The 25925-nt window shown below is 36.0% G+C and overlaps 1 protein-coding gene across 3 annotated transcripts in view; it reads right to left on the bottom strand.

Annotated features, from left to right (window-relative positions):
- Positions 1–2833: 2833 nt before the first annotated feature.
- The window catches only part of Kras (KRAS proto-oncogene, GTPase), a 31737-nt gene continuing 8645 nt past the window's right edge, over positions 2834–25925 (bottom strand). Inside the window, exons 3-7 of one of the 3 annotated variants that reach the window (XM_059256350.1) lie at positions 18179–18357; positions 16631–16790; positions 8896–9011; position 7283; positions 2834–4483 (exon numbers count right to left, since the gene is read on the bottom strand). In XM_059256350.1, coding sequence (XP_059112333.1) covers positions 4367–4483; position 7283; positions 8896–9011; positions 16631–16790; positions 18179–18357 — 573 coding nt within the window. In that variant the 3' untranslated portion in view covers positions 2834–4366. Of the gene's footprint in view, positions 4484–7282; positions 7284–8887; positions 9012–16630; positions 16791–18178; positions 18358–25925 lie in introns of all 3 variants that reach the window. The other 2 variants (XM_059256348.1, XM_059256349.1) reach the window with 2 other exon arrangements.

Genomic DNA, 25925 nt, shown 5'->3' on the forward strand with positions numbered 1-25925 from the left:
TGTTCCAAATTCCCATCAAGAAACACCCAGTCAGGCCGGGGGTATAGTTCAGCGTGGAGTGCTTGCCTAACAAACACGAGGCTCTGGACTTGAGCCTCAACCACAGTTAAAAATAAGTAATCACACACTTCATAGTCACCATAACTATTTTTATTACATTACAATGATTAGGAGCAGTACGGTTCATGACAAAAATATTACAAATTTCAGATCACTTCACAGCACGTACTCCTATAAACATTTAAAAGTTAATTTTAATTAAAAGAGTGGTCATTTTTAAATTTAATGTTTGATATGACCAACATTCCCTAGGTCAGCACAACCAAAGGATGGAAAACAACTGGATCACACTGCATATGCCCCCCCCAACACACACACCAAAAAAAAAAAAAAAAAGAAGGAAAAAGAAAAGGAATGAAGGAAAAGGAAAGCACAATGTACAAAATGTGCATGTTTCAGTTTACACTATACAAAAATAGTTCAAATACATTCCAGGTAAACATGTTACATTAGGAAATAGCACTAGTAAGAAATTGGCACTCAAATAAAAATGCAGAAGTGTTTTCAACATGAAGACATGAGACAGTGGAACTGGGGACCTGGAGACAAATCAGCATATAGCCCACTTAGCTGGTTGGGGGTGGGTGGGTCTGAAACTGGCATTTCTGCGGAGAACTTTATTTTTCCCAAATTCATCTAAAATGCCTACCACCATCCCAAACAGGCACTTCAAACTATTAAACTAAACCACAAATCTGAATCTAATTAATAGCTATTCTTTGAAAACTAATGTACTTCTTTAGAAATAATTTTCATGTTTTGACAAATTTTACAGCTACTGGGTGTATCTGTTCAATTTTTCAGTGCAGAATTCATGCTACCCAGTATTACACAGAAGTTATTAAGTATAAATTCACCTTTAAAGTAACTCTTGGGTCTTAAAAAATGACTACACAATTATCAAGAAGTCACTACTTTTTAACAAATGGAGTTTAAATTTTTATTGCCTACAAAAACCCCTCCTAAATATATACTACTATTTGGGGAAAAATAATGGAAAATCAGTGGAATACAAAATGAGATGAATTTGTGCAAACTGTAACTTTTGACATGCCTCACAGAACTTGTATGTATGTTAGACGAAATTGTGCAATGGTGGCAAAGGTCTTAATAATCTATAAAAGTTAGGATCTAAATTCTTATGCAGTGTGACTCAGTCAATAGAGCCTAGAATTCCTGATTGAAAATATTTACTCAAATTGTATTTGTCTGCTATATTCTTCCCACAAACATGTTCATGCCTATGACTGATTTAGCACTGGTTTTCAATTTCAAAAGGACTTAAGGCTATAGTAACTAGACAGCATTTATGTTTGTTTCTAGGACTTTTTCCCTTAAAAAAAAAATCTCTACAAAACCTTTTTGTTAACGAAGGCTAACAATTCAAAATTTACATAATGGTAATTACCATTACTTCAACACATTGCCCAGAAACATTAAAAATTCCACTGTCTTCAGTAAATATCTGACTATGCATTGCAGCTCCTAAAGTACACCTGCTCCTTGTATAGTATTACTAATTGTGTTAAGACTTATATCCTGGCGGTGGTAGTGCACACCTTTAATCCTAGCACTCAGGATGCAGAGGCAGGCTAATCTCTGTTCAGCCTGGTCTACAAAGCAAGTTCCATGACAGGGCTACACAGAGAAGCCCTGTCTTGGATGCCAACCCCCCCCCCCCAAAAAAAAAGACTTAATAGTCGTCAACATTTATAGTTTAGAACATTTCAGAAATCATACTGATTTTGTTTCCTTTATTGCAAATAAACTCAGGTTCCTGCTTATTTGTACTCAAATAAAGCTATTTTAGAAGTCAATATTTAATTTTTGTAAGTTTTTTTTAAATTATTTACTTAAGGAGATAACTAGATTAGGGGATTTCTATTTCTTTAGAAAAATGAAATAATTACATAAAGTAGTTCAATTAAAGAGTTGCATTGGAATCACAACAAACAATTCTCAATTGCTTAATTGAGAGAAAAATATAAGAGACCAAACTCCTCTCTGTAAAACTAAAATCATGTATTCTATTATTTCTAGGTCATGTGCCATACACTTTACTAAAGTATTACAGCCCACACTACATACCACTGGCCAAGGATTGTGTCCCTTCTCTGGGGATACTACATCACATCCCCAGTACCTTGTGTGTGCCTAGCATAAGACAAGCACGAATAAATGCTGAGTAAATAAATTCTGACTTTAAAAATGAATTTTATGATTGAAACTTGAAAGTGTTTTTCATTGTTAGACTGTATTTATTAAAACAATGGACTCTATTAACCAGGATGATACCTAGATGAAGATTAAGCTCTCCTTCCACAGTGTTCTGTCTGTTCACACTAAATTTGAAAATTCCTACCTAGCCACGAGTGGACTGGGCTGCAGGCATGAAGTCCAAAGGATCAAGATTAAATTTCTGTAGTGGCCACCTGAAAGCCAGCTATTAGTTCAAATCCCACTATGGTTTCTATTGGATTACTTTAAGCCCTGGGGAAGAAAGTCATAGGCAGCTTTGATGTACCTTCCCTTAGTAGGCAACTTTCATGTAGTTGTTCACTGCAAAAATAAAATTTTAAGTATTAAAAGGGGCATATGTTGGTGGGGAGTCCTGAAATTGGAGAATGGATCCTGAAATATAAACTTCACCTCTTGCACAATTTTGCATAAGACTGGCAGTGAAGATGATAATTCATGTAAAAAAGTTACAGATTGTGCTGAGTTTGACAACTCGGTGTATCAGTGTGTAAACGGACTATAAATTACACATCTGTGAAGAGTCTTTGAGATGATTTAATATTAAGTAGACAGTGATATGCCTAAAATCAGACTTCCAAAAGACAGACATCCAGTCCTCATAGTCCAGTGGATTTTAATATCACTTCAAATATTTGAAGGAATGCTTTAAGTGCATTGAAGGGATTGTTTTTTGCTGTTAACTTATCTATTCTTAAAGCATTAGATATTTCTAAATACACATCAAATTTGGGAAGTACTTAGCAATGTTTGTTCAGAGTTGAGAGACTAGTCAACCATGCATTTTCAAACTTTCATACTTCATTGTTTTAAAGATTTACTCTCCTTGTAGCCTCCTGTCTCCTACCCCCAAATCTCAACCTTGAAGCTAACACTGAAATTTATTTTTAAATTTTATTATTATTATTATTATTATTATAAACAAAAGAAACATTCTTGATTTGTCAGCAGGACTGCTACATGAAGAGAATGAATTGTACTGAGCTGTCCAAACTCTCCTTGTCCCCCATTTTGACCAACACTGAATGCAGCAGCACTATAAAACCCAGTAACGCTCATCACAGGTCCACATAAAGCCCAGCCTTGCAACTTTGATCTCAACACCTGCTAAACTGTAATTGTCTCAAATCATCTTCAACTTCTCAACCAAAATTAAAACTACTTTTAAGGACTAAAGCTCAAAAAAGACTTAAAATAGTTAGGCTAAGAAAGAACACTCTGACACAGGGGGATTATACTAATTCTTATGAGAACTTTTTATATATGTTAAAATTGTTTGAATTACAAAAATTTAGTAGCATGTAAATATAGCCCAAATGGTTACTATTTCTTACTGGGTCTGCCTTACCAGGAAAAGCTACTAGGAATCTTACAGTAATTTAGCTAACATAGAATGGACTTTATTCAATATTTTCCATTGCTTTTTTTTTTTTTTCCATTTTTCCCCTTTTCTAGAAAAAATATACTATTTGGGAGAGTGACCATGACTAATAGCAGTGGAAAGCAAGAGAAAGCCTTTGTGAACAGTCTTAACTAACTACACTATGAAGGATGATAAACTCTCGGACATGCTAGAAGTGAATCAAAGGGAAGCCCATAAATCTGTGATCCCTCAGTTTTAGTAGAACCAACCATAAGGTTTCAGATGAAGCTGTAATTACTAATTAATTAATTCAGTGACTGATGAAACACAGAGCAGGGATGGTTCAAAAGCTTCATTACTCCGGTTCACACCAACGCTCACAGCTGGTAAAAGAATTAGCAAGGAATCAACTGCATGCACCAAAACCCCAAGACAGAGTCTCAGGTCTTCAGTCTCTTCCACAGGCATTGCTAGTTTAAGTCCAAAACCCAGGGAATACTGGCACTTAGAGAAAAGAGGTTTCCACTGTCATTTTAAAATAAGCATTTAAGATAAAAGCTAACAGTTTGCACGAACAGAAAAAAAAAAAATTAGGTAATGCTAAAACAAATGCTAATAATTTAGTGTAATATACAAAAATTACCACTTTTACTTAAGTATGCCTTAAGAAAAAAGTACAAATTGTATTTACATAATTATACACTTTGTCTTTGACTTCTTTTTCTTCTTTTTACCATCTTTGCTCATCTTTTCTTTATGTTTTCGAATTTCTCGGACTAATGTATAGAAGGCATCATCAACACCCTGAAATATATAAAAAGGAATTAAAATGTTAATGCATATGATGGTCTGAGGTGCCCCAATGACAGACTTTCATTGTTGATGGAAACATTAATACTAACAAAGAGTAAGTCCAGTTATGTTGATGTTCTGACAGCTGAATGGGCCAGAATGTTAGGATTAAGTATCTCTTCATAGATACTCTGACATATTTAAAAATTTAAATTACTATTTAAAAATTTTATGATATTTAAAACTTATTATGTATGAGTGTTTTGTCTGCACGTATGTCTGTACATTGTGTGAGTACAGTGCTCAACAGAGGCCAGAAAAAGGCATCAGATCCCCAGGAACAGGAGTTACTGACAGTTGTTAGCTGCCGGGTAGGTGCTGGGTGGCTAAGTCCTACGGAAGAACAGCCAGTGCTCTAACCACTTAACCATCTCTCCAGCCCTAGTATTCTACAGAAATAGAAACTCCTAAGTTTCACAACACGTAATAATAGTAAGTGGCACAGAACATTACATACGCTTAACAAATGACTTATTTTTTCCTAAAAGGACTTGATTTTCTACTTATTTTTTCCGATCAGCCAACTAGTTACTCAATTCCCAATGTCTGCAGCTCTGTATGGTAGGTGTGCCTTTGTATATACAACTTAACTGTCCCGAGTTTCTGGACTTTAAACAGGAAGCCATGGGACTCTAAGAACTGCTGCCTTCAAAGATGCAATGCCCCAACCTCTGGCAATGAGCAAAGTTGTCTGAGAGGTGGTATACTTGACCACACTGAAAAAGATTCTCTGACTGTTTAAGTTACTGTTCAGCCATTCAAAACTTGTCATATAAACGCTCATCTTCAAAGAACATTCAATATTAGTCATTAAGGCATACATCTATGTGTCATTAAAGCAAAACATGTAAATCAGTTGTGACTAAAACTGATTAAGTCAGATTAATTTCCAACCTCCTAGACCTTGGCATGAAAAGTACATTCTTAGAAGTAGGAGAACTGACTTTAGACCTTCAATATGCAAGTTCACATTGGAGTCAGTCCTTGCCTTATCTGTGTTAAAAGCAAAAGTGAAGCTGAAGAAAAAAGTGGCCATGCTTTATTTCATCTGTTCATCCTAGTAGGAACTACAGAAAGAAATTTTAACCTAACAATGCTTCCAAACCTAGACAATAGAGGGAGTCTGGAGAACAAGTACCCACCACACTTAAGCCACTTGAATACTTTCAAGTTACAGTTAACTCATATCGACAACTAATCTCTAATTCAGGAAAGCATGACCAGTACAGTTAAAAGGCAGAGTGGCACTGTAGCTTACTCACATTTCACAGACAGAAACAGGATAAGTCAGTATCATCTATTTGAATACAAGTGAATAAATATATATTGCCCCAAACCCCCAATCTGCACTCACTGGTGCTTTTTACCTGCTGAAAACCATTACTGATACAACACAAGCAATACAGTCAGGCTTAATTAGACTGTGAGATCCATTCAGACAGATACTTCCTTCCATGCTATCCTTAACACACAGTGAGAAACCCTTCCAATGACATAATAAATAAAAGTACCTATAACTCACTGGCACTTCATGACTTAGGGTCATAGACCCTTGGAATTGGATGAATCTTTTTGTCTGCATATGTATGCATGTGAGAGGGAGATATGGGTGTGTGTGGGGGGGGGGGGTACCTGTGTATTCAAGTGGAGGTCAGAGAAGCACACTGGGATTCTTTCCATCACTCTCCATCTTCTTCCCATGAAGCAAAGTGTCTCAATGAGACTGGAGCTAGGCTGGTGACCAGCAAATTCCACTGATTACTTTTGGCCCCTGCCCCAACGCTGGAATTACAGGTGTTATTTGACCAGCTTTTTGTGAGTTCTAGGGATCTGAACTCAGGTGCTCATGCTAGTGCAACAAGCATGCCTATTCACTGAACCATCTCCCAGCCAGAGATGGAATCTTATTGAACTCCCTTTTAACCTTCATCAATTCCTTTTGATCACACATTATGTTACCTACTCTATTTCTTTTTTTTTTTTTTTTTTTTTTTGGTTTTCCGAGACAGGGTTTCTCTGTGTAGCTTTACGCCTTTCCTGGAACTCACTTGGTAGACCAGGCTGGCCTCGAACTCACAGAGATCCGCCTGGCTCTGCCTCCCGAGTGCTGGGATTAAAGGCGTGCGCCACCACCGCCCGGCTGACCTACTCTATTTCAATGGTTTAAAAGCTTACATTCATGTATGTTTGTGTGTGTGCAAGGCATGGCACTCACGGAGGTCAGAGGACAACTGCAGGTTCTCTTCTCCCACTAAGTGGCTCTGAAGGATCAAACTCAGGCCCTCAGGCTTGACAGCCATCTTATTAACCCTCAAAGTATTTTCATAATGGAGAAAAACCAATACTACTAAAACAATGATGCAGAAAAATAAAAATCCTGAGAGGGACAGCTATAAGAAACTCTTTAAGGTGGAATAAAGCATTGAATACAAGCACTGAAGAGACAAGGAAGACAGAATTTAACAGCATTTACCCTCTTCTCAGGTTCTGACAGACTGTTGGCCTCTAGCTGCATTAATTCTAACTAGGTGACTTCAAGGTTAGAAATGTCATAGCTAATGTACACAGGGCAGTGGACTCCTTGTTCTTGTGGGAACTAATTCTCATAAAGTCACAGCTCATATTCTGGTAATTTTTTTTCACTTACTCCTTTTCTAAGACTATGAACAACTAATTTGTATATATTTATCATTGTTAAATAAAAATTTTAAATATTTATCTAACTATAATTTTAAATATCATAAAACATACCCTTTCTTTATATAGAAAGTGCTATGTGCACTAAAATCACAATGATTCAATTCATAGGGTCAACTATTAACATTCAGGCCACTCAGTGCTACAAACTGCATCTTTTAGACACTTACTTAGAGCAGTGTGTGGTTCTGCCTTTGTTTGAATATAATGTTAAGTGTACCACATACTCTAAATATTGTTCTGTTTTAAAATAATCTAAGAGTGAGGCTGTAGAAAGGGGGAATAAACTTAAAATCACCACTTAAATCTGCTCATGACAGTTATTTCAAAGATTAACTTTTAAAGTTGCATTTTTAATTTTCAAAACTGAAGTATGGTTTTATACAATGATACAAATTCTAAGAGTTCATAATCCCTTTAGAAATCCATGCAAGTATTGCTTTGTTCCTGAATTTACATCTCTTAGTAATCTTAAACACTAATTTTGTTTTTTCATGTTCTTAAGGGACATATATATGGCAACAGCCTCCACAAATGTCAACTCACTGAGTGAAGAATTTGCTGAGCTGGACAAAGTATAATCTGGGTTAGTTCAGACAGGAAAGTCAAAGGGTCCATCTAGTCTTTACTAGGAAGTACCTATGTGCCAAGAATTTCAACATACAATGGGCACACAAAGATTAAAATATATGGTCCTGCTCTAGAATTCTATTGTCTAATAAAAGAATAAAACATAAGCTATTTCAATGCAACACAGAAAGACATATAGTTAAAAATAGTATACTGGAAATATACAAAGCCACAATGCCCATTTTAAGGGTTGAAGAGATTCTTAAGAGATTGGGGAATCACATGTGATCCAAACAGGGGGCAGGACTGAAGGGTAGGCAGGGATAACATGGTGTCTATGTACGAACAAAACTGTCAAGATGACATTTTTTCAGATATAAAGTTCCAAAAGGCTAGAGAGGAGGGAGAGTGTTGAGGACCATATAAGGTATGTGTAGAGATCTTGAAGCTGTGATCACTGTATAAAGAAGTGACTAGATTTACAAGTAAGAAACTGGCATTCCTCTCAAGCAACCTGAACAGTGAATGACAGCAGCTACAAGTAAACAGCACAAGAGAAATCGGAAGGCCTGAACTAAGGAAGAACGTGACAGAGCAATATCATAGGAACCTAGCGCTGCTTCTAAATGGGTATAGGAGCACGCAAAAGCACTCAGATCACATTGGGTAGGAAGTGCTGTTGGCTCCTAGCTACAAAGCACAGGCAGAGAAACAGTTAACTTGTTAGGCCCTTTCCCACCTCTGGGCCATATTATTATTACACATTTTTTTACTCAAAAGTTGCTGGTTATCTTAAAACTTAAATCTGATTTCCCTTAAAAATAAATTAACAGTTCCCAAATGCTTAGCTTACTTAAAACTAATGAAGTCATTAGAGCTTATTACAAATGCAGATTAGTCTATTGTAGCCATCAACAAGTGTCAATTATAATTAATAATCATTTGTAAAATAAATGTACTCATAGAAACAAATGACAAGTTTCTTATCTTTTAACACTTCAAAGCAGAACACCATATCCAGTCACTCTGACTGCTTTGTTACCTTTGAAAGACATCTGCTTTGTACCAAAATGAATATGCTGAACTTACCAGATTACATTATAATGCATTTTTTAATTTTCACACAGCCAGGAGTCTTTTCTTCTTTGCTGATTTTTTTCAATCTGTACTGTCGGATCTCTCTCACCAATGTATAAAAAGCATCCTCCACTCTCTGCATTGTAAAACACAACTTCTTTAAAGTCTGTTTCATTTGGAAGAGTAATTTACTGGGATAGCCATGTGTAAGAAATTTGAATTATGAGCTTTACAGTTGAGATTTTTTTTTTAAGCAGACATCAGATTGAATAAAATTGAGGATGCGGCTTTAAAACATGAGCTAGAACCTGGTTTGTTCTCAAACGTATTTAATTTTTTATTGGAATTGAGAGTTTAACATTTTTAATTAGGAATCAGAGGAGATTGTAAAAAGCCTAACTTTATGTCTCTGTTTCTCGATACAACAACTGAAGTTTGAGGAACTGCCTTGGACAAAGGAAGACAAGTGATCTCCATATACCACTGATGTCACCTTCCACCCAGTTGGGGAGCAGAGTGAGAGGCAGACTAGGGACATGAAGCCTTGCTAAAAACCCAAAACCCATGTCCCAACCAAGGTGAGTTCAGACACTGGAACCTCTAGTTTCATCTTCAATTAGATACTTTCTAATCAATTTCTAAGTCCCTACATCCATCTGAGACTGGTACACAGTGGATGGGTAATTACAGTATTTAAATAAGTTAAATAGGAGCCATTTACCAAAATAAGAAATTCCACAAACTATTTGAAATAAATAAGATAGGAGCAAACCATTTGTATCCTTATACAAGTCTCAAACCGCCTGCAGAGAATTGCCCAGACACACTGTCTAAAGGGTGTTCTTTTTAATTATTTGAGAATGTGCTGTACTTGATGTTCATGAGTGTTTTGTCTGCATCTGTGTTTATGCACCTTGTGCATACCTGGTGCCTTCAAGGTCAGAATGAATTAGATAGCCTAGAACTGGGTAACAATGGCTGTGAACCACTATATGGAACTGAACCCAGAACCTCTGCAGAACAGTAAGTGCTCTTAACTGCGGAGCCATCTCTCCAGCCCCTCTAATGGGGTTTTCTGATTTAAGGCTGTGGTATAAAGCTATAGCAAGGAGAATCATAAATAGCCTTTAGGGAGAGAAAGGTTTTCAACTTTCTCAAAACAGAAAATTAGGCAATAGCCCAAAAGGCACAAAGTACTTATAACTGTAATGCTAATTTTATCAGAAAAATGCACCAGCAAAGTAGAAGTTTATCTAAGAGAAATGTCCAGAAACTTCACATACATGTAGTACAAATTCAACCTCAGATGTAATATTTATGTCCATTCTTCTTTAAATAAAAAAAAAAAAGATAAATACTTAGGAAAGCTGGTGTATTTTACTACATATTTAATTTTAAACTTTTTATTTCATTTTAATAATGAATTGCTTACATAGGGGACTGGTATATTCTTTATTTTTCTACAGTTGGTAAAAATCAAAGTTTCCATTGAACCAAATGTGATAAATGTACCTAGCACCTAAGAAGCTAATATACCAAAAACAATTTATAATTTTAAATTCAATCAGGCACTCAGTATTGAGGGCAGTAAGTCAACAACTAAGGCTTGATTTTTGCATGTGTAACTCATTTGCTGCCTTCAACAGTTAAGAAAAAGATACTTCAATTATTTAGGGCACATGAAGTTTTACAAATCTCAAGAATGTATTAAGAACCACTTCAGTGAAGGTCAGTAATTTACCTTTAAAATTCATAAAATTGAGTTTCAGTAAACAAGCAGGCATTTAAATAATGATTTCATATTAAAATATATACTTCTGGCTAATACCATGTGCCATCCAGTGAAAAATACTCATTTAAAATGATCTAATAATCATTACAGTTCTAGAAAAATCTTTTTTTAAAAATATTTTAACGTGTGTAGAGGTGTCTTTGGAGGCCAGAGCTGGAGTTACAGGTGGTTGCTAGCTACCCAAATGGGAGGCAGAAACCAAAGTCATGTCCTCTCAAAGAGCAGCAAGCACTTTTTTTTTTTTCCTGAGACAGGGTTTTTCTGTGTTACAGTCTGGCCTGCCTGACCTGGAACTCACTCTGTAGACCAGGCTGGCCTCTGAGATCCACCTGCCTCTGCCTCCTGAGTGCTGGGATTAAAGGTGTGTGTCACCACTGCCCACTGTAGAGCATGCTTAATATATGAGCCATCTCTCCCACTCTCCAATCCAAACTCATTTTAATGGAATCAATTTAATCAACTAACTACTTATCCTACAGAGCAAGAAACATTTTCAACTTTTAAAAATCACTAAATGTGGCATTTAAAATAACATCTAGTTATTTAAAACTAGTAAACTGCGTGTACTAGTTTTCAGTAGTTTTATCATTCATTCAAGGCAAAAGTTTTACTATTCATTCTTCAAAAAGATATCAAAAATGTTCATATTATATAAAATAAGTATTTAAGATAAATGACTTGCAAAGCATTTAAAATATAAAGCAAGACTAGTCAATGTATATTTTCATAAATAATTATTCTCTTTTAACTTGAAAGCCAATGAAGGAAATTCTCTATATATTTATATATTTATTTATACAGAGAAAGAGACAAACCAGGCAAAAGCTCATATTTTCTTAAAATCTTAAAGAATGTAAATCTTTATTCCTTCTTTTTAAAAAAACTTACAATGTCAATGTAGAGGTCAATGTGCTATGAAGGGAGGAAAAAGAGGGTATTTGTCCTCTAATTTAACAGAAGCAAAATTTGAGTTTAACAGTTTAATGTGTCTGCTTTTTTAGTGTGAGCATCCCCATCACCAATACAAGAATATATGATTTTTGTTTCCAGCAATGCAGAGAGAGAATTGGAAGCCAGTAATTAAAGAGACAACTACCCATCACCAGGAATTCAGTATTAGGATCTCAGTGGCCAAGATAATTAATAACACCAAGAAATAGTTACTATAGAAAAACTCTCCATTTCTTAGTTTTATGAATATAAAATTTAAATTTAAAAAGTTATTTACCACATTTTCCATACTTAGATATTCCTTGAAAATAAGCTTCAAAGTTATACTGACATCAAGAACTTGAAAACAATGTTATTTACCTTCGTCCTACCACCAGCAATCTCTCTTACTTCTAAATACTACATATGGTACATGACTATAATGTAGACTACTGACTTTAATATTCTGAACTTTGAAGTAACATTTAAAAATAAGGTAATTACAACTCCTTGTTAAACCCTTAAGGTGCATAGTGGTCTGTCCTTGAGGGTATAACTTAATGCCACATTTGCTCACTTTAAAGGGAAATGAAAATATCTATGTATAAGCAAGAGTACCCAAGTTTAAGTATGTAATTCTTTTTTAAACAGAGAGTTCTGACAATATTTTGAGCTCAAAGCAGACGAGACTATGGAAACAGAGCACCCCCTTAGAGATCTGCTAACAAATAAACATTTTCATTTGCTCTCAGTAAGTACATTTTTATCATTGTTTTGTTCCCTGTTAAATCTACAAAACACCGTGCAGAACTCTGTCAAGGGAATGACATGCATGTAGCACCGACTGTGGCTCTACACAGAAGCAAGCACACTGGCCTTCTGGGGGAGGGATGGAGAAACCAGACCTAGTTCCCAGTACCAACCTCACCTCCTCGATTTTCCTCCAGAAACCCTGTCAAACTATAACCCATCTCAGGACTACAGAAGTACAACCACACTGCAAGTGTTCAGTAACTGTCCACTTCTAACTCAAAGTTCAAAACATTGACCTCACAGGGGAAAAGAACAATTATTAGATAAGGTACCTGAGGTTTTAAAATTTGTTTTGCTTTCTTAAACAGTTTTATGATAAGCTTTCTGAGAGGCTTTCTATCAACTAATTTTATATATCTAGAAATTAACAACAAACCAAGAAATTAATGACTATTGGGTGACTTTTAAGTTTGGAAACTAACTTTACATTGCTCAAATCAAGACCACCAAATGTAAAAAAGCTAGACTGGCTATTCTGAGACCCCTGCTTATCATCTACCTGACACCCAGTCACTCTGACTTGTTTTTAGCAGCCTGGCAAATTCACAGCTAATCTCAAGATGTTAGGGGTTTCAGTCTCAACAGCCTTTTCTGCCATGAAGTCCAAAGGAATCAGAAAAATCTGTCAATTCCTAAGTGTCTTGATAAATGAAGTACCACTCTTTCTAGACTACGAATATCAGAGCCACATAATAGCATACCAGCAAATTTAATTTAGCTTCTTTACCCATTCAGATAACACGAAAACAGCTAAGCACAATGCCACACATCTGTAGTCCCAGGGACTGGGATGGGGACAGACGGACGGACGGACGGACGGACAGACACACACACACAAAATCAATCAATCCATCTATCTATCTACCAATCACCTATATCTACCTATCTACCTACCTATCTATCTATCACCTACCTATCTACCATTATATACTGGTAAGGTAATGTGTATTTTAAAGTTAGCAAGTAATGTATTGGTAAAAATATATATTCTGCAACACATCTTAAAAAGTAGTAAAATAGGCCGGGCCGTGGTGGCGCACGCCTTTAATCCCAGCACTCGGGAGGCAGAGCCAGGCGGATCTCTGTGAGTTCGAGGCCAGCCTGGGCTACCAAGTGAGATCCAGGAAAGGCGCAAAGCTACACAGAGAAACCCTGTCTCGAAAAACCAAAAAAAAAAAAAAAAAAAAAAAAGTAGTAAAATATATTTTTTTTTCACTAAATACACAAATTTCGCTTAAAATGGTAAAATCAGGTTGTGACTTTTAGGTCGAGGGTCTTGTGTAACCACTAGAATCTCATCAACTGTAACCTAGAGGTTGAGATTAGCATATTCCAGCCAAGTATAGGCAGGGTCAATTGTTCTGGTATAAGCTGACAAGGAGTATGACATTTTCAAGGCTTCTTAGGGAAAATGATGTGTTAAGACACCATGTCACTATCTGGGCCCCTGCAAAAAATGCTCACCGTGCCATGACTTACATCTTTGAGAACTTCTGAATGAACGTTCAGTTCCTATTATCATAAATACATTTTTTGGGTGCTTTTGTTAGGCTCATGAACAAGAACAGGTTGCTAACAAAATAGAATAAGGACATATATATTTAATTAAAATAACAAATAAGCAAATAAAAGAGAGTAACAAAATACTCCCCCCAAGAGGAGCTTCAAATTTTCACAAAAACTGGAGATGTAAAATTTATTAAAATGTACACTGTAAGTTATAAATTACTAAAATTATTTGGAGTAGCTCTTTAGAATCTTCTAAAACTTTATAAATATCAGTTTCAAGAAACATTAATGACTCTTCAAAGCAAATTAATTTCTAAACAAATCAACAAGTACATTGAAAAGTGAGTATCTAAGTTATAGTTTAGCAACATACTGTTACATAAAAGAGACCAACAGAATAGGGTATAACTACAGGGGCTAAGCATAGCTTAAGAATTTCTTGTATATCTTACCTCTACACATGTTAGACAACTCACACTACCTATCTAAAAAGCAAATTTAAGTTAATTTAAGTTAAACAAATTTAAGTTAATTTCTGTACCATATGCCTTTAAACTGACAAAGTAAGCTGGCACATGCCTGTTAAAGCTAAAAGGCTATTTTAGAAGGAAGCAGGCAGCGTTCTAATCAATTATGAACATGGTACACTAAAGCATTTCTGTCACACACAAATAATAAATTTAATGCAGTTATTTTAATCTTCTCAAGTGAGAAGTGGAGAGCAACACTAAGATAACCAGGAATCTCTTTTCACTGTGCTCTGTGGCCTTTCCACTCAACCAGCACTACCAGAAGTGCAAAGAAGTGCAGAATCACAGGCTTCAACACAAACCAACTGGATTAAAGTTTGGATTTTGACTTTAATAAGGTCAGTTGATTTGTGTGCATATTCAAGTATGAGAAGCTCTTCAACGTCTCGGGCTTTTCCTTTTCTTTGTGAAATGTCAGCTACAATGATCACTAGTATAAAAGGTATCTTCCTTCATAAGTTTAAACAATGCAAGTAGTAAAATGTTAATGGTAAAGTCTACATAGTAGGTTTTTAGATGTTTTCAATAAAATTCTTACATTTCATATTTGAATCCTTTCAAAAGAAGTGTTTCTAACATAGAAGAAAGTCACAGATATTATTATAATTCTGTTTTCTGAGCTGCTTTCTGAGGAAAATCCAGGAGACTGGTCAGAGAGGACCAGGAAATAGAACACAGAATCAAACCTCTTCCTGTCTTTAGAACATGGGATGGACATGAATGAAACAACTCCTCTATCGTGAAGCCAAGTGATGAATATCAGATCTCTGTAGTCTTAGTCAACTAAGAACACACTGGTACCCAGGAGACACCCATGTGACAGCCAAACTACAGAAATTCATTTTTTAATCCAAATGAAGCCTTCAAACAGAATTTACTATTTTCTTTCAATATGTACCCTATCTGTACAAACAAGAGGCACATTATGACCTCCTAGGGAAATTTTCTATGTATTTATCCATCCATCTGCATGTTTGAAATTTGTTTAAATTTTTACATCTCTCACAAAATTCAGTAACATTTCTAGGATGACTCTTATATACTTAGTCATGAAATGAAGTGCTCCTCAATTTTTTAAAAACTCATCACAGAAGTTAAACTTTATAAAATCATTTTATGGGGGTTCCCATAAAAGCTCCAAATAAATTTATGAACTATAAGTTGACTAATTACCCAGTACATGAAACTCAAGTCTTTATGAACTCATTTCTAGGACTCTTTTTCCTATATGTTAAATTGTTACTGCAAACAAACAAATGATATAATTATCAACTGAAGTTTAAAATTATTTTTAAAATGAAGATGATCTTGAAACAAAATTCAGGCTCTGACATATACCTTTGTCAGAACAATGTAGTGAATAATTTAAGACTATCTATTCACTTTCTAAATATTCCCTTATTTTAATAATAACTTTCTCTCTAAAAAAATAGATCTCCAAAAAATTTCTGCCCAGATATAATTCTTCAAATATAACAAAATTTAATCTAGAAACATAAATTCTTTTTTTATTTGTTTTTTCAGTTTGATTTTTGTTTTGTTTTTTCGAGATAAGGTTTCTCAGTGTAGCCCTAGCTGTCGTGGAACTCACTCTATAGACCAGGCTGGCCTTGAGCTCAGAGATCCACCTGCCTCTGCCTCCTGAGTGCTGGGATTAAAGGTGTGTGCTACCACACCCAGCTGAAACATGAATTCTTAAAACCGCTTTTAAAATAGGACACTCAAAATTTATTCCACTGTTATTTGTCTTTATCATTTAAGTGGGAATTTTTCCCCACATTTCTTGAATCCTAAATGTAAAGTGTACTCTAAGAAAAATTTTCAGTATGAAAAGAAAACAAAATACCAGGCATAGTGAAGCACACCCGTAAGCATGCATCTAGAAGACAGAGTTAGTTCCCAGGCTGGGGAACATAGAGACCCTGTTTCAGTCCTTGCCATAACAAGAAGAAAAAAAAAAGTAAGAAAGAGAGAGAAATAAAAACAACTCAAAGTAGTATCATGGTACCTGGATAAGAAGTGCTGTCCACTCAAGAGAAGACATTTGCCAAATAAACATTATTTTATACTCTATGTCAGGATAATAGAGAGAAAGACAAATGAATCACACTAAATGATAAAATACAAGTTATGCTAGCATTCACACCCTCAAGGATTTACATTTACTCTAGTTGTACTTACCTGTCTTGTCTTTGCTGAGGTTTCAATAAATGGAATCCCATAACTTCTTGCTAAGTCCTGAGCCTGTTTTGTGTCTACTGTTCTAGAAGGCAAATCACATTTATTCCCTACGAGGACCATAGGCACATCTTCAGAGTCTTTTACTCTTTTAATTTGTTCTCTGGGGAAAAACAAATTGGAAACAGAAGCATGAGCAACACAAAATATTTCAAACTTCGCCCTCCATTTCTGTCCTACAGAACTTTACTGAGAGTTTTCTTCATATAAATCCCAGTTTCCACCATACCAAATTTTCCTCGCTTCTCTTACTTGTTTCTCCCTCTAAGACAAAAATCTTACATATCTGTTCAAAACTCAAATACTGATATAGTCTCAACTACAACAGAAAGGATTCATTCGCATGAGTGTATACAACAATAAGAAACATACTGGAAAGTTCCAAACCAAAAGTGCTACGATTAAAATTGTCTTAGAAACATGATACATAAGTGTGTATTATACAACTGATAATATTTTCACCCACTGGGTATGGTCCCAGCCAGCCAAAGCTGTATAGCGAAACCCTGACTCAAGAGTAAGTCTGTGCTTGTTTTTACCCAACATGAATTATCAGCATTCACACAACTTGCACCTCTCTCTGCCATCTGTGGGAAAATATTCTGAGAACCCCGAATGAATGCTTCAAAGTGGGGATACTACCAAACCCTTCATATACTATTTCCCTTGTATGTACATATCAATAATATAGTCTAATTGACAATTAAGTATAAGAAGAGACTAATAAAACAAAAATTGTAACAGTATGTAATAGAAGCTATTCAAGGATTAGGCATCATTTATTCCTAGAAATTTCTATTTAGTATTTTCAGACTTTGGTGAGCATGAGTAAAATGTCAAAGAATTAAACTATGGGTAAGGGGGACTACTGTACTACTCAAGAGAGAAAGATAATCATTGGAAAGATTGATTTTAATTTTAATTTTTAATCATATATACATGTGTGTCTGTGCATAGGTATGTGCCTGTGAGTTCAGGTGCCAGGGGAGGTCAAGAGTATTGGATTCCTTGGAGCTGTAGTGGTCACGAGATGACTGACACTGGGAATTAATTCGGGTCCTTTAGAACAGCAACACATGTCAGTAACTGCTGGGCCATCTCTCCAGCCCTGAATACTTGACTTTTTTAAAAGAATAACACTAAAGAAACTACGATGTATATTCTTTAAAAGTCCTTTTCATGTGTTGTTGTCAACGTAACGTGCAAATAAATTCTAAACTTAGAATAAAATTGTATTCCATCACAACTTTCTGTGAATGTCTAAAAGGGCCTGTGCTCGGCCAGCACTACCACTATCTGCACAAACTGGGACAAGTTATGCAACTGCTGCAAGCCCTGAGAACTGCATTTGTAAAACTAGAATTCTGCATATGTGACACAAATGTTTTCAAATTTAAATAGATTATACGGGCATAACAATTAGCAAAGAATCAATAAATGAAAGCTATCATTACTTCTAAATGCCAACTTTCATATTCAACTTAAACCCACCTATAATGGTGAATATCTTCAAATGATTTAGTATTATTTATGGCAAATACACAAAGAAAGCCCTCCCCAGTCCTCATGTACTGGTCCCTCATTGCACTGTACTCCTCTTGACCTGCTGTGTCGAGAATATCCAAGAGACAGGTTTCTCCATCAATTACTACTTGTTTCCTGTAGGAATCCTGAGAAGGTAGAAACACAGTCTGGGTTATTATAGTGCATCTTTAAAAAAGTGGACATACCCAACTCAGCAACAGATTTCCCCCACTCAAAATGGGAAAAGCACTTCAGATAATCTCCAAAGTAGACAAGTGGCCAATAAGCACTTGAAGACATCATTAAGAGAAATGCAAACCCAAACCATGACACACCATTTAGCACTCATTAAGATGACTACCGGCAAGTACCTTGGGAGGCGGAAGCAGGCAGATCTCTGTGAGTTCAAGGCTAGCATGTCTACACAGCAAGTTTCAGGCCAGCCAAGTCTCCATAGTGAGACCCTGTCTCAATGCCCCCCACCCAAAGAAACAAAAAACCAACAAGTCAAGGGTCCCCTTGACAAAGACCCATGTAGCACTTCCAGAAAAATCTGCCAATCCCTGTGGGTAAGCCAGTAAAATAACTTCACAAATATGAAGTACTCTGAAAACAAACTGTTTATTTCCTTACTTAAAAATAATCATCACATTATCAAAGTACACAACACCAAAGTTCAGCCAATTTAAAATAGATTCTATAAGGAAACTAGTTAATGATGGAGCAAAGTGAAGCACCAATATTTCACATTTTAAATGAATGTTATTTCCTGCCTTCAAAGAAGGTACATCAGGTAGCAAGTTACTAATATCCTCAGTAAATTAGGACAAAATAAAGTCACTTAAACTCACTCAGCACAGAAACAGAATAAGGAAAAGTTATTCCATGTAAGTCCCCTTATCCCCAGCCAAAGTGCCATATTTTCCCTCTGTGAGGTAGTATAAAACTTTAAAATAAAATGTACTTTGCTGGCAAGAAGGAAATGCAGGTGGAATTAAACCATTTCTGGTGATAAAATGAGGCACATTTCTTTTGGAAAGCAATTCTGTACTTGTTTGTTTGTTTATAGCATTACAAATGTTCATAGCCTTTGAAACAACACCATGTATGATGATTTTAAGGAAATAACAGTTGACTTAAAAATGACAGTTATCCACTAGCAAGGCATCCTAAAAGGTCTTACAGAAAATTTACATAGGTATTCAATAATAACTAAAAGTATTACATCATTTATCTATGCTCAAAATACAGCATAAATGCAGGCATCCACCCCCCCCCCCATTAGTTGTCCCCTAGTACACAAACAGATACAGATTCCGACCCCCTTAGTCCATGGGCAGCTGTCTCGTCTGCAGCCCCCACTGGTTCCTAGCAGGTGTCCTTCCTGTACTCTTAAGATCTGTTTTCTTCAAATTTTTAAAACTGTTCCAGCCCCTCTCAAACATTCTGCTAAAGATACTGCATATCTGAAATGAAACCACACAAAAACTACTGCTTCCAATATATTGGTTTGCATGAAGAGTTTTTTTAAGTCATCAGTTTAGTTTTAAATCTTTTTCAGTTTTTTAAAATGTCTTCTAAAACCAAATGTGAGTTTAAGATAAACTTTTAAAAGCTATAAATTTTTTTTTAAAGATTTATTTATTATGTATACAGTGTTCTGTCTGCATATACACCTGCACACCAGAAGAGGGCACCAGATCTCATTACAGATGGTTGTGAGCCACCATGTGGTTGCTGGGAATTGAACTCATGACCTCTGGAAGAGCAGCCAGTACTCTTAACCTCTGAGCCATCTCTCCAGCCCCCAAAGCTATAAATTTTAATAAGATAATGGAGTCATTTTTAATTATAAAATACTAACAAATTTAATACTAGTATTTTCATTCAAATCATATAGAATGTAGACTTTTATGTAAAAACATAATCAGAAAAATATGTACTATTTTAGAACATTTATGATATGGAAAAGACTAAGAACAGCTGAGTTTTTCAACTATCTTAAATTTTGGACCATGAAGAACTTACTCAAATGAGGTACAAATGTTAAGTTATGACAAAACAGCCAGGCTTTGAGGCACACATCTGTAATCCCAGGGAGGGAGGAGGCCAACAGGAGTTATTATTATACAATGAGTTTAATGCTAACCTGGGCTACTTGAGAAAACTCAGTATCAAAAAAAAAGACAAAAAGTTGGTGCACAAAGGATATGCATTACATCACTTTGAGAATATAACCATTCATCACTACTAACAAAAATTTCCTATTTTTAGGAAATAAAAAATTTTGATAAGCGAAAAATTTGTGTGGTTTTATCACGCATTTCTTTGGAGAATAATGTTAGTTTTTATATCTTCCTACTTCAGCCATGCCTTGGTTCCTTCATATCTTTTTTTAATGTTGACTTGTATGACTTTTTTTTTTTTTTTTTTTTTTTTTTTTTTTTTTTTTTGAGACAGAATTTCTCTGTGTAGACTTGGCTGTCCTGGAGCTCGCTCTCACAGGCTGGCCTCAAACCAACAGAGATCCACCTGCCTCTGCCTCCTGAGTGCTGGGATTAAAGGCGTGTGCCACCACCACCTGTCTGCCTTTAATGTTGTAATGAACATAAACTTATCTGTGGAATCATTAAGAGGAATTGGGGCAGAGAGGGATAAACCACTCAAGACAGAGAAAACTCAATGACCAGAACAGTTTATAGTTTTCTAGTGTAACTCAATATATTTAGCATGCTCATTTTTTAGAATGATCAACTTGGGAAAACAGGCAAAGGTAAACAGAAAACTAGCTAATGAAACTTTCGCTGAAAGGGTCCTACTACTATTAATAGTAATACAGCAGCCAATGTGTGCTAAGTCCTTCTTTATATGCCACACAGCATGATAAGTACATTGCAGGTATTATCTCATTCAATCTCCACCTTCAGGCTGTGCCTTTCTCTTTCTTTATGAATAGAACTGTTGAAATATCAGCTCATGTGTTATTTGAGGATTTACTTCTGTAGTGGTTTGCTGTTTTCTTAACATGTATTACAAGTATTTTTTACTGCTTATAACATCTATAGGGGAAAAATTATGCAATTTACTTTCTCTGTTAATAGTCATGCACTTTAAATTATTACCTTTCTCAAGATTTGAATCCATTAAAGAATGATGTGTTCTATACCACTGTTTATTAAGGTTGTATGGTCAGTTCTCAAAGATAGCTAGAAATATTCACAGCAGCTTGGTATGATTAATAACAGAACAGAATCAGGCAAGGCTGGGGCTGAGGGGTACATGTCTGTAATCCTAGAACTCACTTGGGAGGCTGAGGCATGAAGACCAGGAGTTGGAAGTCAGGGTCTATTGAGTTCAGTTCAAGGCCAGACTCAGCTACATGAGACACTATTAAAAAAAAACAAAAAACAAAAAACAAACAAAAAAAAAACTGCAGGGAGGGGAACGTGGCATTCCTACCTACTCTGCTGTACTCCAGGACAGCCACAGCGATCCTAAAGGTCACATCTTCTGCCAGACTTACAGCTCCCTAATCTAAAACCAGAAATGTTCTAAAGTCTAAAACACTGGATGTTCAACCAATAAAAATGCACAAACATTCCAAAAATCCTAGAAACTGAAATTTGAAACTGCCGTGGAATAATCTTTTTGTACACTGTGAAGGTGTGTCTTTGCCAAGGCACCTTCTGATTGGTTTAATGAAGAGCTAAATGACCAATAGTTAGGCAGGAAGGTTAGGCGGGACTTCTGGGCAGAGAGAGAAGAGGAGATGAATCTAGCTAGGCATGGGAGACACTGGAGGACACAGAGAGAAAACAGGAGGTGCAAGATGGAAGAGAGGTAAAAAGCCATGAGGCAAAATGTAGATTAATAAAATGGGTTGATTTAAGTTATAAAAGTTACTGGGACAAGCCTAAGCTATAGGCTGAGCTTTCATAATTAGTAAGTCTCCATGTCATTTTTTTTTTTTTTTTTTTTTTTTTTTTTTTTTTTTTTGCGAGCTGGTGGCCCAAAGAGAAATCCATTGGCATGACGTATTTTTGGTTCTAAGCATTCCATGTAAGATATTCAATCTGTACTCCGTTTTTTAAAAAAATGGTTGTTTTATCTTTGTCTTTCCTTTCTTTCCTTTCCCTCCCTTCCTTCCTCTCTCTCTCTCTCTCTCTTTTTTCCTTTCTTTTCCTTTTCCTAGAACAGGTAGCCCTAGAAGTTGCTATACAGAACAGACTGTCCTAGAACTCAGACAGATGGCCTACCTCTGCCTCCAAGTGTTGGGATTAAAGGCATGTACTACCATGCCTGCCTGGTGGGTTTGTTCTTCTGAGACAGTATCACTATGTAGGACAGACTGACCTCAAATTAAAAATCTTCCTGCCTCAGTCCCCAAGTGATAGAATTACAAGTATGTACTAGCACAACCAGCTCAGCCTGTAAATGGAGGAAGTCAATCTGAGGAAAAGAAATGAATGTAAGCAATTAAGGAAATGGAAATGTTACCACTAAACAGGACAAAGTGCAATGGTACCGTACAAGAGATGAAGTTTGCTTATATGACTCAAGAAAGACAGGGGGAGGAGGTCACGTAGACAGCAGCAGAGAAAATGTACAAGAAGCAGGAAACACTATGCTAAGTACCATGGATTCAAAGAGTTCAATACATCTTAGCTTAGTGGGGATAAGAGTAAATAGCAGGGAGTAAAACAGGGCAGCCAAGCAAAAGCCAGCTTGCAGAGTCCTGCACATGCACGGCCTCTGTCTAATTATCCCTGAAATGCTTCTAGGTAGGAAGGGGCACTTAGACTCTCCATCCTAACTGCAAGCATTGCAACAAATTGTAAAAGGTGAGTTTGTTTTTGTCTTTTCCTTCCAGATATTGCTTCAGCTCAGCACACATACTCAGAGGTACCAGCAATAGTTGCAGGTGAAGCCTTTGCACCATTGGGCACATCCTGAGTTTTTAATTCCAATATCCCCTAAATCTTTGCAGCAATTCTGATTATCAGGGATGGTAGCCACTTCTGGATGTTACCACATTACTTCAGTGTTGTCTTTCTGCTTTTTAGTCTCCTAATATCTAATTAACTAATCCTCCATATGAAGTTCTCAATATGGAAATACCAAGTGCACTTCTGACTTCAATAATTATTAAAAACAGAAGGGAGAGAGGAGGAACTAGGGGAATAAGGAAATCATTACAAGAGACAAAAGAACATTCCTAAGGTGGCCACAGCAGTAGGGATGAGAAGGCTGTCCAGCTGTGAGAACACTTAGCTGGTGTAACTGGCACCGCTGCCCTCACAGGTGGCTGGTGGAATGTAGAAGTGGTGCAGCAGCTGTGAACAATAGCTTGGCATGTCCTCAACAAGTTAAACACAAGGGCAATCTCAAGAGAACTGAAAGAGATGGTCACACAAAAATCTGTGCATAAATGTACAACAGAACTATTATTCAACACAGCCCTAAGGAGAACCCAAATGCCCATTAATTGATGAATGGAAAAACAAAATATGGTATGTCCATAATAGAGTTCTACCCTGCCATAAAAAAGAATGAAGTACTAATATTATAACAAGGATAAACCCTGAAAACATGTAAAGTCAGACACCAAGAGCTACACTGTATATGCACATGCCACAGAAAGCAGTTAATGGCTGCCAGGGAGTGGAAGGAGAAGGGTTCTAGTGTGATGAAAATATCCTGCAACTAGATAGCAGTGATGTAACCCTGAGAAAGGACTAGCCATCACTGACTGCGTATTTCAAAAGGTTATTTTGTTCTATGTGATTTTCAGCTAATGTTTTAAAGACAGAAACAGAATGAAGTGTAGAGATGGGTGTAATTTTAATTCTCGATGTTCACAGGTTGCCATACTGGGTCTGACATAAAGATATCCTGAAAGGCAGGTCTCAGTGATCAGAACAGAAATCTAAGCTAGAGACAGGCCTGGAGTCTTTAGCTACAGGCAGCTATAGAACTTTCCTTCCTTCTGGTATAGAAAACTATTTGTGGTACTGGCAAACTACTTCATCTCCCATCTACTCCAAGCCATTGTTCTTTCAATAAAAAATGGATATAATCATACAAAGGACAAATATACAGCTGAAGATTAAAAACAACAACAATCTCTTCATAAAATAAAAAGTGCTATAAAAGTTAATTATAATATATAGTATATATAGCATGCTACTACTGACCAAAAAAGTAGGACACAGGTCATTGGCACTAGCAACTGTCCAGAAGCGCATCTTATCCTTATAAAATCATTTTAGAATGATCTTTGCAATTCAAGTTACCATATCAAAACACAGTAGGTCTGGACAAGTCCAAGGAAGGAGAGCTAAAACCAACAGTTCAGTATTTCTATTTTGATTGGTGAACAAGGATATTAAAAACCTTGTATTCATGACAAAATGTGAGATTACAAAATTTTTTAAAAGTAGGGATAAAGAAAACAAAAAACTTATTTTCCAAATTCTTAGAACTAGGATAGCACTTTACATTCAAGAAAATAAAATGTGTACTACTCCTAAGAGATAAAACTACCATTAGTTCAAAAATCTGGATAAACACAAGGAAGCGGGATTTTGAAAACAAGAATATTAAAAGACATGTATCTATAACCTTCTGAAGTCACAGGGTGTTTTCCCACCAATTACTGTTTGTGTCAAGGTAAGATTAGGGGGCTGAAATGACCATAGGGCAGTCTTAATAATTACAGATGTCAATGTAATTCTCATGTTTTATACAACTCTCTCTTTACCTGATGTCAAATTCCTTAAACCAAGAGTGCATCCTTACTGTTAAACACATTGTAACTGTAAAAAGAGGGAACTCTAATCACAACAATTAGATAATCTAAAACTTTAGTGCTCTATCTTCAAAATCAGTATTTATACTTCCTCAGCTCCAATAGAATCTAACTACTTTGGGGGTTTATGTATGTATAATCACTTTTAAAAACTGAAAGAGCACAGAGGATGAAGGAGTAATTAAGTTTGGTTTTAAATAAACAGTGTTCAGCATAAAGTGGTGTGGCCCAGCCTATATAACAGACATTTTTCAATGATGGTACATATAAACTTACTTAATCTTTTCCAATAATTTGAAAATATAACTTGTATGGACAGACCATAATTTTCCATTGGCAGACATGTAGTTATTTTCATGTTTTATTTTATATGGATGTGTGTATGCCTAAGTATATGTAAGTAAATCATGTACATACAGGTACCGGAAGAAGCCAGAAGGAGGCATCAGATGCTGGAGAGCTGGAATTGCAAGCTGCCCAATATGGGTGCTGGCAAGCAAATCTGGGTTCGGTTAAAAATCTTTACCAACACAATAAACATTCTTGTTGAAAAACATATATTTTAAACATTTAGCAATTAAATCCACAGGATAATTTTCTGAGAAGCTGAATTACCTAGTCAAAGGACATGCATTTTATATTTTGGTATGTGTTGCCAACACCACCAGAGTTTGAAGTTATGTGTACAAGAGCATGCGTTGTGCAGATTTCTCCAAATTCTTTCTAGCAATTATGCTAATTCTATCTAATATTAAAGTATGTTACATTTTTCAAAAAAATATTTATTTTTATTTTATGTGTCTGAGTGCTGTACTGCTTGGTTTTCTGTTTTTGTTGTGTCAACTTGATGCAGGAAGGGGCATCTGTGAAAAGGAAGCTCAATTGAGAAAATACCTCCATCAGACT

Source organism: Peromyscus eremicus, chromosome 3, assembly GCF_949786415.1.
Source record: "Peromyscus eremicus chromosome 3, PerEre_H2_v1, whole genome shotgun sequence".
NCBI lineage: Eukaryota > Metazoa > Chordata > Mammalia > Rodentia > Cricetidae > Peromyscus > Peromyscus eremicus.